Source organism: Tachypleus tridentatus, chromosome 12 (assembly GCF_004210375.1).
Source record: "Tachypleus tridentatus isolate NWPU-2018 chromosome 12, ASM421037v1, whole genome shotgun sequence".
NCBI lineage: Eukaryota > Metazoa > Arthropoda > Merostomata > Xiphosura > Limulidae > Tachypleus > Tachypleus tridentatus.
Window position 1 is genome coordinate 117,870,585 of NC_134836.1, and position 13,845 is coordinate 117,884,429.

The window sequence follows — 13,845 nt, forward strand, 5'->3', positions numbered from 1 at the left end:
GGTCTAGGGTGACCTCCTTCACCCAAAAAAAGAGTCAAAAATTATTTACTAAAAAAAACAACTAAACCTAATAACCTTTCACGAAAGGGGACGAAGAAGAACCACAACGTTCCTGAACACCCCAGTTGGAGAGAAAATTCTTACGATATCTCTCTCTCTAAGCTAAACCCCTGCCACGTTAGTTTGCGTTTGCGTAAGGTATTACCCATACTTGTACTAATATTTTTGTGGCCACATTTAAGTCTTCTCACTGCTGAAAATCTCTAGGGGACGTTATAACGAATGCAGTGTTAGATAATATAACATACTATAACGTCATATGAGAAGATTAATTAATTACAATAATGCTACTCAGAGTTGTATCCTCCCTGGGGCACAGCAGTTTGTTTGCGGACTTAAAATACTAGAAACTGGATTTCGATATCCACACTGGATAGAGCACAGACAGTCCATTGTGTAGTTTTGTGCTTAACTACAATGGGCCGGCATGGCCAGGTGGTTAGGTACTTGACTCGTAATCTGAGGATTACGGGTTCGAATCCCCCGTCACAACAAACATGCTCGTTCTTTCAGCCGTAGAAGCATTATAATGTGATCAATCACACTATTAGTTGGTAAAAGAGTAGCCCAAGAGTTAGCGGTGGGTGGTGATGACTAGCTGCCTTCCCTCTAGCCTTACACTGCTAAATTAAGAATAACTAGCCCCTCGTATGGCTTTCCGCGAAATTAAAAAAAAGAAAAAAGCTTAACTACAAACAAATAAACAACAAAAAATCGACAACTTGGAAGTTAGTTTTTGTCACTGTTGAGTTCCAGGCAGCCCAATAAGCTCTAGAATGAATGAACTCGTGTTCAGAAATGGATATGTGCGATATTATATCATAAACTTTTTAGCTTCTTCAAAATCTCTAAGGGATTAGATAAAAATGCAGGGCTAAAAAACACGATAGGCCCAGTACTAATATCTTATGAGAAACATAATTAATTATAATCATGTTTTGAGGTGGGTTGATGGTCGTAAAAAGAAGCGTTATACATTATATTCACACAATGACGCGGAAAGGGATTTACCTTGTCCAATTTCGAATTAGATATTTTTTATAAAAGTCAATAACAACAACAAATCAAAACTGAAATGAAGTTCTTAATAAATAATATCAATAATATAGCACCCATAAAAGCTTCGTTCACGAAGACGTTTCATAACATTGCGCTGTCATATGATTTATTAACTACTGTAAAATGATGTCCAAGTATATTTAATACAAATTAACTGATTTAAGTTACCATTTTCAAAATTTACTAGTCTCTCCATCTATAGTGAACATATTATCGCTGATAGCACCTTCAGTTGACTTAGCAAAGAAGACGGGAAATACTGAATAGTCTCCTTGAAAATGTTCTAATAAGTTAATTGATTCAAGTCATAACGGAGAAGACGAGTGGAAATCACTCTAACCTCTCTATCAAAACCATACAGGTTCAATTTCCGGCCAACATCACTACAAATAACAGCAGATTAGAAGATGAAACTTAGAATATAAAATATTAATTTCTTTCCATTTTATTTCCATAATCCCAACTGACTTTGGACCTACCGGTACTTTTGTAAACCAAGATGTTTACAACCTAGTGGCTGACTCAGGCAATAAACTTATAGAACGAGAAAGTTTGGCGACGGTGATTGTAAGTGAAGTGCCCTAACCACCAGAACATTCCAAGCCCCAATTAGCATATCTTAATATACAGAGAAACAATTAATTTATACTTAAAGTGGTTGAATAGTCACTACCTTCATCATTATAACGATAAGTTATGCTTATGTGGCTCAGTTTAATCTGCTACAGCTGAGCTGGTGTAGTTAGAGTTAGTCTGCTGCCGATAAGATGGTGTAGTTAGGTTTAGTTATCCTTGTTACCTTATACTGAACTGGTCAAAAGATACATTTTTGATTTTGTAATTGATACTTTTTAAATGTTCCATTTTGTTAATTTGGAGCATTAATTACTTTTTAAACTGGCTAAAAATACAATAAAATTTGAGATAAAACTGCTGCTCTACGGAAATTTTTGATAAAACGTAAAATGTTATTGATATTCTAATTGTAGTCAGCTTTCCACGGCTAACCACTGTTGGAGACTTGTATAAAATTAGGGTTCTTTATAAAGGCCTCAGGAAGGGTTAACATTAAGAACATTAACCATTTACCAGCAGATTCTTCAGGGACTGAAGTACTTCCGGGAACAAAAGGCGGGAAAGGCCATTCGATTAGTTTGGTAGTACATGCAGAAATACTTTCGTTTAAAGTGCATTTACTCGAAAATTGTGGAGACTAAATTCAGAGTTCAAGGGTGGTCCGCTTTGATTTCAGAGACTGGGTTGGACTCGTGCACGTGCCGTGTACAGCATGCGTCCATTACGCGGACTCCCAGGTTGGCCTTTTTAGGAAAAGATAAAATAGCGAATACCGGATTAAACACAATAATGTATTCTGCATAACTTTAAAAGCCAATTACTTCCTATCTTCAGAACAGTAGATAAAGAAACTGGAACGGATACAGGGCTAGTCTGAGTAACACTGACAAGGTAGGCTTACCAAATCTTTGAGTTTTACAAATTATATTTAAATAAGTCCTTTGTTGTTTAAATAACAATATATCTATCCAAATCTTTGCTTCATTTTTGAATCACTAATTTTTCTGTTAGAAGTGAAAGCGACAAAACTGATTAAAAAATATTGAACTTCTTTTAAAATTGAAAAGTAAGTGAATACAAATAAGTTAATTCTATAAATTATCTTGTACCGTGTATTTATAAAAAAAAATATTTAAGTTATGTTGCCGGTATCGAAAAAAGTATTGTTAAATGTTTGTTTTATGTTGATATAGTATTAAACTCTGAACATTAGAACTTAGGTAACCATAACGGAGGTCTTATACACAGGTAACAAATAATTATTTTACATCTGCAACCGTGAAACTTTTTTTTTTTAATTAACAGATGAGGACACCTGCTTCTCTTGTAACCTTTTGTTTGACCCTGACGTCAAATGTTCTTTTCCATTCTAACGCGCTGGATATTTCGGACCTAAAGAATTCTATGTCGACTATGGACCGAACAACTTGTACAACTCACCGCTCTGAAATTCACATCAGTAAGGAAGAACAAGACGAAGTAGGAAACGTAGTGCGCATGTGCGAAGGAACCGTAACTGTAACTAAATGCGAAGGAACTTGTGTTTCACAGATCCAGCCAAGTGTGAAGACTCCTAGCGGATTTTTTAAAGTTAGTTCAGAGTTTTTAAATAAATAAATAAACAAACAAACAGAAAAGCTGTATAATTTAATCATGATTGTCAGTTGTTCTTGTTTTTAGAATTATCTTAACGAGTGAATTTGTAATCGAAATTCGTTTAGCCAAAACTAACTTAAGAGTTTGCGATGAGTGTTTTTAATAATTTATCTCTCAGTTCAAAATTAGGGATGGTTTTGTTCGGTTTGTTTTGTATTTCGTGCAAAGCTACACGAGGGCTATATGCGCTAGCCTTCCCCTAATTTAGCAGTGTAAGACTAAAAGGAAGTCAGCCAGTCATCACCACCCACCGCCAACTCTTGGGCTACTCTTTTACCAACGAATAGTGGGATTGGCTGTTACATTATAACACCCCCACAGCTGAAAGGGATAGCATACTTGGTGTGATGAGAATTCGAAGCAGCGACCCACTGACTGCGAGTCGAGCGCACTCACCACCTGGCCATTTCCGGGCCCATTTGGGATGGTTATCATAGATAGCTCTTGTATAGCTTTGTGCGAATATCCAAAACGAAACAGGTATTTATTATATCACACTTTTTAAAAAAAAATACGTAGTACCATGCTTCAATTACATTGTAGATAGTAAGACTGTATAAATAATGACATCTAAAGTTATATTTTAAAAGTCATATTTGCAAATTCACTCAACTCCATTTTAAACAAAACGAATGATTGTTTACTATCTGTAGGACTGCCAATGCTGTCGAGAAACGGTAATGGAAACTAAGACCGTTGTGTTGAAAGAATGTTTCGATAGTGACGGTAAACGTATTTTTGATGACGAAGGAATGATGACCATACGACTTCAAGAACCGTCTAAATGCGCATGTCATAAATGTGGCCACTAGAGTGCTTATTCGAAGTACTAAAGTATCCTAAAATAAGACACGTTTGAATATGAATGTCAACCAATGAAGAATAACGTTCAGTGGATGTACTTATGTTTCAAAACAGAAAATAATAAAAATAAATTGATATTATTGTATTGAACTGCAAGAAACATTTTGAATTCCAAATGTCGTTACTGAGCAGAGAAGATGAGTAAGTTTAGTCTGGGTTATTCTGTCACATATTGGGAGTGGGTACCCCTAAATAAATAAACTATCTTTAGTGATTCACATAACACCCCTTCTTTCCATTTGTCTCTCCGTAAATACCATATGCATATAGGTGTATGTGTGTGTGTACGTGTCAGTGGTTTTTCTTATAGCAAAGCCACATCGGTGTATCTGCTGTTCACCGATAGGAATCGAACCTTTGATTTTAGCGTTGTAAATTCGAATACTTACCACTGTCCCAGCAAGGGACATATATATATAGATATATAAACACAGGGATGGTTTATTTGGATCGGCTAAGACTCCTTAGGTCTCTTATATCCACCGCCGGTACTTCTAAAAATGTAAAATGAAATAAATAAAAGAAGGGCCTAAAGAATAGGTACAAGCCGTATTGAACGTCATTCACTATTTGGAAAAATATGCAAGAAACGTTAACGTAAATATCAGTAAGTTTCGAGTTGTATTTTTAAAATTATGATAAATAAACTACGTTTTGGAACGTGAAAAAAACCAGTACATATCAGAAAGTATTTCAATCTGTGGAAAATACAGATAAATAAACTACAAAACACTAATGACCTATGGAAAACAAAACAATACATTCTCGATCTACTGAAATAAGAATATAAGCTACGATACACCAACTGCCTATGGAAAATAAAAAAGGAACGGTACAAACTAGACAATTTCACCATAGATGGCCCCTCAATGGCACAGCGTCGTGTCTGCGGATTTTCAGCCCTAGAAACTGGGTTTTAAAACCCGTGGTGGGCAGAGCACAGATAGCCCTTTGTGTAGCTTTGTACTTAACTACAAAGAAACTCGATACAGATGAATTACAATCTTAACACGATTCAGATAAATAAATTTTATTTTAAAAATAAACCAGTAGTTGAATCAAACTGTGGGGAAAGTCTCGCTTTTTAAGTTGTAAGGGAAATAACATAAGTAACGAGAAAAACAGTATTGTAAGGCTATTTCTTGTAAAACAAAACAGAGCAAAGAGAGAGAAATACGATCAGTACTATCCAATATAATTAATGTTACCAATATCATCAATGCTATTCAATAATTCTCAGAATTTATTAATCTTCTGTTATTTGATTAATTTTAATAATTCATCAGTTAAAGGTCATTTGATCTGACTGAACTATAACAGTGGACTATGTTTCGCTTTCTGTGTTAAAGTCACCAGCCAATTAGTCCAGATACAGAAAAGTCACTCCTATACTCGAAACAGATGTAGTCCATAAGTACAAAGACCGAAACGTCGGACATTTCTATACTTGTGGAAGATACAGTCGAAAAATGTAGAAACCAAAACATCGACTACTCTTAAACCCTGAGCAGATGAACAATAGAAGCATAACGATCAAACATCTACCAGTCCTCTATTCCATACAGATGTAGTTTACAATAACATAGACCAAACATCTACCAGTCCTCTATTCCATACAGATGAAGTTTACAATAACATAGACCAAAACGCCTACCAGTCGTCTACTCCATAAAGAGGTAGTTTACAATAACATAGACCAAAACATCTACAAGTTCCCTACACCATACAGATGTAGTTTACAATAACATAGACCAAAACATCTACCAGTCCTCCACTCCATACAAATGTAGTTTACAATAACATACATCAAATCATCTACCAGTCGTCTACTCCATACAGATGTAGATTACAATAACATACATCAAATCATCTACCAGTCGTCTACTCCATACAGATGTAGATTACAATAACATTGCCCGAAACATCTACCAGTTCCCTACACCATACAGATGTAGTTTACAATAACATAGACCAAAATGTCTACCAGTCCTCTACTCCATACAGATGTAGTTTACAATAACATAGACCAAAACGCCTACCAGTCGTCTACTCCATACAGATGTAGTTTACAATAACATAGACCAAAACATCTACCAGTCCTCTACTCCATACAGATGTAGTTTACAATAACATAGACCAAAATGTCTACCAGTCCTCTACTCCATACAGATGTAGTTTACAATAACATAGACCAAAACATCTACCAGTCCTCTACTCCATAAAGATGTAGTTTACAATAACATAGACCAAAATGTCTACCACTCCTCTACTCCATACAAATGTAGTTTACAATAACATAGACCAAAACATCTACCAGTCCTCTACTCCATACAGATGTAGTTTACAATAACATAGACCAAAACATCTACCAGTCCTCTACTCCATACAGATGTAGTTTACAATAACATACATCAAATCATCTACCAGTCGTCTACTCCATACAGATGTAGATTACAATAACATTGCCCGAAACATCTACCAGTTCCCTACACCATAAAGAGGTAGTTTACAATAACATAGACCAAAACATCTACCAGTCCTCCACTCCATACAAATGTAGTTTACAATAACATACATCAAATCATCTACCAGTCGTCTACTCCATACAGATGTAGTTTACAATAACATAGACCAAAATGTCTACCAGTTTTCTACTCCATACAGATGTAGTTTACAATAACATAGACCAAAATGTCTACCACTCCTCTACTCCATACAGATGTAGTTTACAATAACATAGACCAAAACGCCAACCAGCCGTCTACTCCATACAGATGTAGTTTACAATAACATAGACCAAAACATCTACCAGTCTTCTACTCCATACAGATGTAGTTTACAAAAACATCTACCTGTTCTCTACTCCATACAACTGAAGTCTGTGGTCAGAAATCTCATAAAAGTGAATAACTCGGTGTTTAAAAATACCATTTCAACTTTAGCTGTCCCTTTCCAGAGAAACATGCGACAAGCCCATCAAACAAGTAGATTTTTACTCACATTACCTACAAGATTTTTCCTTTGCAACTTAGGAAATAAATCTAGTTCTTTAAGACCAATGACAGTTGTTTGTGAAAACAGAAGACTTCTTTTATCAGAATAAACATGAAACTGTAGACAGTCTGAAGTGTCATCAGTATAAACACGAAACTGTAGACAGTCTGAAGTGTCATCAGTATAAACATTAAACTCTAGACAGTCAGAAGTGTCCTCAGTATAAACATTAAACTATAGACAGTCTGAAGTGTCATCAGTATACACATTAAACTCAAGACAGTCTGAAGTGTCATCAGTATAAACATTAAACTCTAGACAACCTGAAGTGTCATCAGTATAAACATTAAACTCTAGACAGTCTGAAGTGTCATCAGTATAAACATTAAACTCTAGACAGTTTGAAAAATCATCAGTATAAACATTAAACTCTAGACAATATGAAGTGTCATCAGTATAAACATTAAGCTCTAGACAACCTGAAGTGTCATCAGTATAAACATTAAACTATAGACAGTCTTAAGTGTCATTAGTATAAACATTAAACTCTAGACAATCTGAAGTGTCATCAGTATACACATTAAACTCATGACAGTCTGAAGTGTCATCAGTATAAACATTAAACTCTAGACAACCTGAAGTGTCATCAGTATAAACATTAAACTCGAGACAGTCTGAAGTGTCATCAGTATAAGCATTAAACTCTAGACAGTCTGAAGTGTCATCAGTATAAACATTAAACTCTACACACCCTCAAGTGTCATCAGTATAAACATTAAACTCGAGACAGTCTGAAGTGTCATCAGTATAAACATTAAACTCTAGACAGTCTGAAGTGTCCTCAGTATAAACATTAAACTATAGACAGTCTGAAGTGTCATCAGTATACACATTAAACTCAAGACAGTCTGAAGTGTCATCAGTATAAACATTAAACTCGAGACAGTCTGAAGTGTCGTCAGTATAAACATTAAGCTCTAGACAACCTGAAGTGTCATCATTATAAACATTAAACTCTAGACAACCTGAAGTGTCATCAGTATAAACATTAAACTCTAGACAGTCTGAAGTGTCATCAGTATAAACATTAAACTCTAGACAGTCTGAAGTGTCATCAGTATAAACATTAAGCTCTAGACAACCTGAAGTGTCATCAGTATAAACATTAAACTCTAGACAACCTGAAGTGTCATCATTATAAACATTAAACTCTAGACAACCTGAAGTGTCATCAGTATAAACATTAAACTCTAGACAACTTGAAGTGTTATCAGTATAAACATTTAACTGTAGACAATCTGAAGTGTCATCAGTAAAAACATTAGCTCTAGACAGTCTGAAATGTCATAAGTATAAACATTAAATTCTAGACAGTCTGAAGTGTCATTAGTATAAACATTAAACTCTAGTCACCCTGAAGTGTCATCAGTATAAACATTAAATTCTAGACAACCTGAAGTGTCATTAGTATAAACATTAAGCTCTAGACAACCTGAAGTGTCATCAGTATAAACATTAAACTCTAGACAACCTGAAGTGTCATCAGTATAAACATTAAACTCTAGACAGTCTGAAGTTTCATCAATATAAACATTAAGCTCTAGACAGTCTGAAGTTTCATCAGTATAAACATTAAACTCTAGACACCCTGAAGTGTCATCAGTATAAACATTAAATTCTTGACAACCTGAAGTGTCATTAGTATAAACATTAAGATCTAGACAGTCTGAAGTGTCATCAGTATAAACATTAAACTCTAGACAGTCTGAAGTGTCATCAGTATAAACATTAAACTCTAGACAGTCTGAAGTGTCATCAGTATAAACATTAAACTCTAGACAGTCTGAAGTGTCATCAGTATAAACATTAACATCTAGACAGTCTGAAGTGTCATTAGTATAAACATTAAGCTCTAGACAACCTGAAGTGTCATTAGTATAAACATTAAGATCTAGACAGTCTGAAGTGTCATCAGTATAAACATTAAACTCTAGACAGTCTGAAGTGTCATCAGTATAAACATTAAACTATAGACACCCTGAAGTGTCATCAGTATAAACATTAAATTCTAGACAACCTGAAGTGTCATTAGTATAAACATTAAGCTCCAGACAACCTGAAGTGTCATTAGTATAAAAATTAAGATCTAGACAGTCTGAAGTGTCATCAGTATAAACATTAAACTCTAGACTGTCTGAAGTGTCATTAGTATAAACATTAAACTCTAGACAGTCTGAAGTGTCATCAGTATAAACATTAAACTCTAGACAGTCTGAAATTTTATTAGTATAAACATGAAATTCTCCAGACACATGAGAGTCATTATTTCCCGACTCTTTGTTTTTAAAAATCCTTACAATAAAAACAAAGTCTTTGTTTGTAAAAGCAGACATATATAAATTATTCACCAAACATTTTAGTTTTTGACGTAATTCAGTTTGTTTACAGTAAAGCTATTAGGACTATCTTTAATCGAGGATATCTGTTGCTCTCCTTAATATAGAAGTTATAGTTTGTTTATTTGTTTGGGAATTTCGCACAAAGCTACTCGAGGGTTATCTGTGCTAGCCGTCCCTAATTTAGCAGTGTAAGACTAGAGGGAAGGCAGCTAGTCATCACCACCCACCGCCAACTCTTGGGCTACTCTTTTACCAACGAATAGTGGGATTGACCGTCACATTATACACCCCCACGGCTGGGAGGGCGAGCATGTTTAGCGCGACGCGGGCGTAGAAGTTATAGACTAGAGGGAAGGCAGTGAGAGAACCCCATCTATCGAAGTATTTGATTGATCTGAACAGTATAATGCCTCCATAGAATAAGCGTAGTAGGTGGTAGGTTATGAATCTACTGAGTACAGATGTAATTATTTCTATTTATACGCAAGAAATAAAACCAGGCATTCAATGTCGGGTAATTTAGCGACAACAAGCAAATAAGAAATATCTCGAAACGTCTGGTAGCTTACTAAAAAATACAAGAAAACAACGTTGTTAGCAGCTAATGGCTGTTGGCTTCGAGATGTTTCTAACCCAACAATCTCATGCCCCTATTAACATTAAGAAATGTTCAGAGCAGTTTCCGACAGGGGTTTCTTTTAGTTCATTCGACGTCTCTTCCCAGCAAGAAAAAAATATACAACTTTCTGGTCCAAATACAGTTTTCCTATTTATACATATTTCCCACAGGGCCGGAGCAGGGAATATCCTACTGTTTTATATTCAGAAAGCATATAATAAAACTAATGCATTCACAAAAGCTAACCGTTTAATGGCTGCTATTCAAACGAAAGACGTTTCATTACATTTCGATTGAACATTTAAAAAAACATAAGAACACAAACTAAGATATTTAAAAGGCAGTTTCTTCAAGCAGTGTTTTACACCAGAACCGTAAAAACGACTGATTGTTTCTTACGCCCTAATGAAAGTTGTTTTATTGACTCGCATAGTTATTTGTTGTTGTTTTTACGTTACGTGTATGGCTGTACGATCACTGAAGTCGCAGGATTAACACTTCTGACTATAAAAACTCGACTTAAATTAAATAAGACTAAACTAAAACTAAAACCATCCGATATAAATGGTTTGTTTTTCTTTTGTTCCGACTCAAGTTTTTATTTCTTGAGGTCGAATTGAAGGCTTAGCGTATGGTATATTTATTCACTTGTAAACCTAAATATTTATCATTTAGTGTGGTATTCGTGTGGTCACATTATTGTACATAAGCGACATTGTGTAGGAAGTGAATTATACGAGGTTTACGTGATATACCTTACAGTTTCATGTAGGAGACTTACGTGTTGATATAAATTAGATTCCACGTTTTGTGTGTATACATACGGTTTTTATTTTACGTTTCACGTGAATGATTGATTATTGCTCGATATTATGTATGTAAAAGTGATGTTAAAATTGCAGCCTAATACATTGTTGTTTGAGAAACTGAAACTAAGTTGTTTGTTTTTTGAATTTCGCACAAAGCTACTCGAGGGCTATCTGCGCTAGCCGTCCCTAATTTAGCAGTGCAAGACTAGAGGGTAGGCAGCTAGTCATCACCACCCAGCGCCAACTCTTGGGCTACTCTTTTACCAACGAATAGTGGGATTGACCGTCACATTATAACGCTCCCACGGCTAAAAGGACGAGCATGTTTGGTGCGACGGGGATGCGAACCCGCGACCCTCAGATTAGGAGTCGCACGCCTTAACACGCTTGGCCATGCTGGGTGACTAAGTTGTTAATGTTGTTGTCGTCCCTAAAGTGAGTCAACTTACGTCACTAAAGATTAGAAATGTCAGTTAACAAGTTTTTACAATGTAACTGAAGAGTTTCTGAGAATGAAACCTTTTTATTCGATTTGTACTTTCTAAGGAAACGCTTATTTATATATTGATGACTTATTTTAGTATTAACATACAACGTACTATATATGGTAAGATATCATATGGAAACTCAATTTATTTTCATTAGCGAGATTTATTTGGAAACGTTTCCTCAGAAATTTATAAATTACAAAATCAAGATAAGGTAGGAAAGCTGGAGCCTTGGGTAACCTCTGATACAGAAAATGCACCGGGGTCACAGTACAACGACCAATAAATGTTCATTCAAACTCTGGAAATCTGTAATAACTGAAGAACACCCATTAGATTTAGAATCATCCATTGAACATACACTGACATGGTTAGGGGGGACTCGACTCGCAAATTGCAGGTCGAGGGTTCAAATCCAGCCACCAAACATGCTCGCCCTTTCAGTCGTGGGGGCGTTATAATGTGTCGGTCAATCACGCTATTTGCTGGTGAAAGATTAGCCCAAGAGTTGGCGGCGGGCGGTGATGACTAGTTGCCTTTCCTCGTCTTACACTATTAAATTAGGGACGCCTAGTGCAGATAATCTTCGTGTAGCTTTGCGGGAAATTAAGAAAAAAAAAACCCAAACAAACGTTGTCTCGGCTTCTCTTCTTAGCATTAGTCTAAATTTTGATGTAAAGACATCGAGTTCACCTAGGCGTTGCATCTGTTTACGAGTCTCTTATAAGCCTAAACTTCCTTTCTCTTGCATCAATCGCATTAATTAAAACACGTTTTACTCACCTACACCTACCTTGACTAACATGAAAGGACGAGCATGTTTAGTGTGACGGGAGATTCAAACCCGCGACCCTCAGATAACGAGTCGAATGGCTTAACCATCTGGCCATGCCGAGGCCTGACAGAACATCCTGTGTTTGTGAGAAGAGATATTCATTATAACACTTAAATTTATTCTCTCCTGCAACACATAAACACACCAGGCTTATCATAATAAGCTATGAAGAGAAGTAACTATGTGTTAATCAGAAGGAGGTGTTAACTTATCTTGAGCTGTAGATACAGTATAGATGAAGACAGTGCCATACAGGCTCTCTGCAAGACATATCCTAATTATTCAATGAAACTTACGAACAAGGAAGTTTTTGAACAGATTTGAACAGATACGTGATGTATATTTACAAAATCATAAAGATACAAACAAAACAAAATGAATCAGAGTTTTGTAGTCTTTTTTTTATTATACCTACATATTTTAGTGTAGTATCGATTAGCCGAGAACAAGACGTGTATTATAACAATTGTTGTGGTATGATTGCTTATTATGAGCTGGTGAGCCACAATTGTAATTATGTATGTCTGTCATAAAGACATTAGTGTTTATTCTATGTTATGTTATAACCCTCAGATAGCTTTGAGCGAGGCCCAGCATGGCCAGGTGGTTAAGGCACTCGACTCGTAATCCGAAGGTCGCGGGTTCGAAACACCGTCATAACAAACATGCTCGCCTTTTCAGCCGTGGGGACGTTATAACGAGATGGTCGATTCCACTATTCGTTGTAAAAAAGTAGCCCATGAGTTGGCGGTGAGTGGTGATGACTAGCTGCCATCCCTCTATTCTTAAACTGCTAAATTAGGGACGACTAACGCAGATAGCCCTCGTTTAGCTTTGCGCGAAATTCAAAACAAACAAAGAAGGTTTGAGTGAAATTTATCACAAACCAATCGTTTAGGATTTTTCAAGAAGAGTGATTAGTTATAGTGTTTTAGTTGCACTATGTCAGCCGTATCATTATAAATATAACACAAATATAATTCATTATGATCATTCTTTGCAAACACATCAAGGTCTTTCACACCAAAACAGTCACGATTGTACCAAACTGTTTACGCCAATAGTATTCCCACCACTGCGGCCCCCCAGTGACTCAGCGGTATGTCTGCGGACTTACAATGTTAAAAACCGGGCCTCGATACCCAGATAGCCCATTGTGTTGCTTTGTGCTTAATTCAAAACAACAAAAATTAACAATAACCACTGCTGTGTTTATTATATCCCAGCCAGCTTCATGAGCTCTGTAAGATATGCCAACTATTTCAACTGACTGAGCGTAATGGTTGTAGACAGAGTCCTTTATCATTTGCGGCTACTAGGCCTGACCAATGTCTCTAAGCTGTTTATTATTATATTATTATTATAACTATTATTATTTATTACTGTTATAGATTGCTCATTTATGACTGTGTTTTGTGTATTTAATAAATAAATTTAAAAAAATTATTTTTCATATTCTGAATTCTTACTCATGAATGTCGTTATC

General features: G+C 35.8%; 1 protein-coding gene across 2 annotated transcripts; it reads left to right on the forward strand.

Annotated features, from left to right (window-relative positions):
• Positions 1–1,684: 1,684 nt before the first annotated feature.
• Positions 1,685–4,305, forward strand: LOC143234479 (partner of bursicon-like). Of its 2 annotated transcripts, none has more exons than XM_076471871.1 (3): positions 1,685–2,586; positions 3,001–3,285; positions 4,005–4,305. In XM_076471871.1, the coding sequence occupies exons 2-3, from the start codon at positions 3,001–3,003 to the stop codon at positions 4,161–4,163; spliced, it is 444 nt and encodes a 147-aa protein (XP_076327986.1). In that variant the 5' UTR covers positions 1,685–2,586; the 3' UTR covers positions 4,164–4,305. The 2 variants fall into 2 exon arrangements, with proteins under 2 accessions (XP_076327986.1, XP_076327987.1); XM_076471872.1 differs by lacking the exon at positions 1,685–2,586 and adding an exon at positions 2,660–2,761.
• The last annotated feature ends 9,540 nt before the right edge of the window (positions 4,306–13,845 follow it).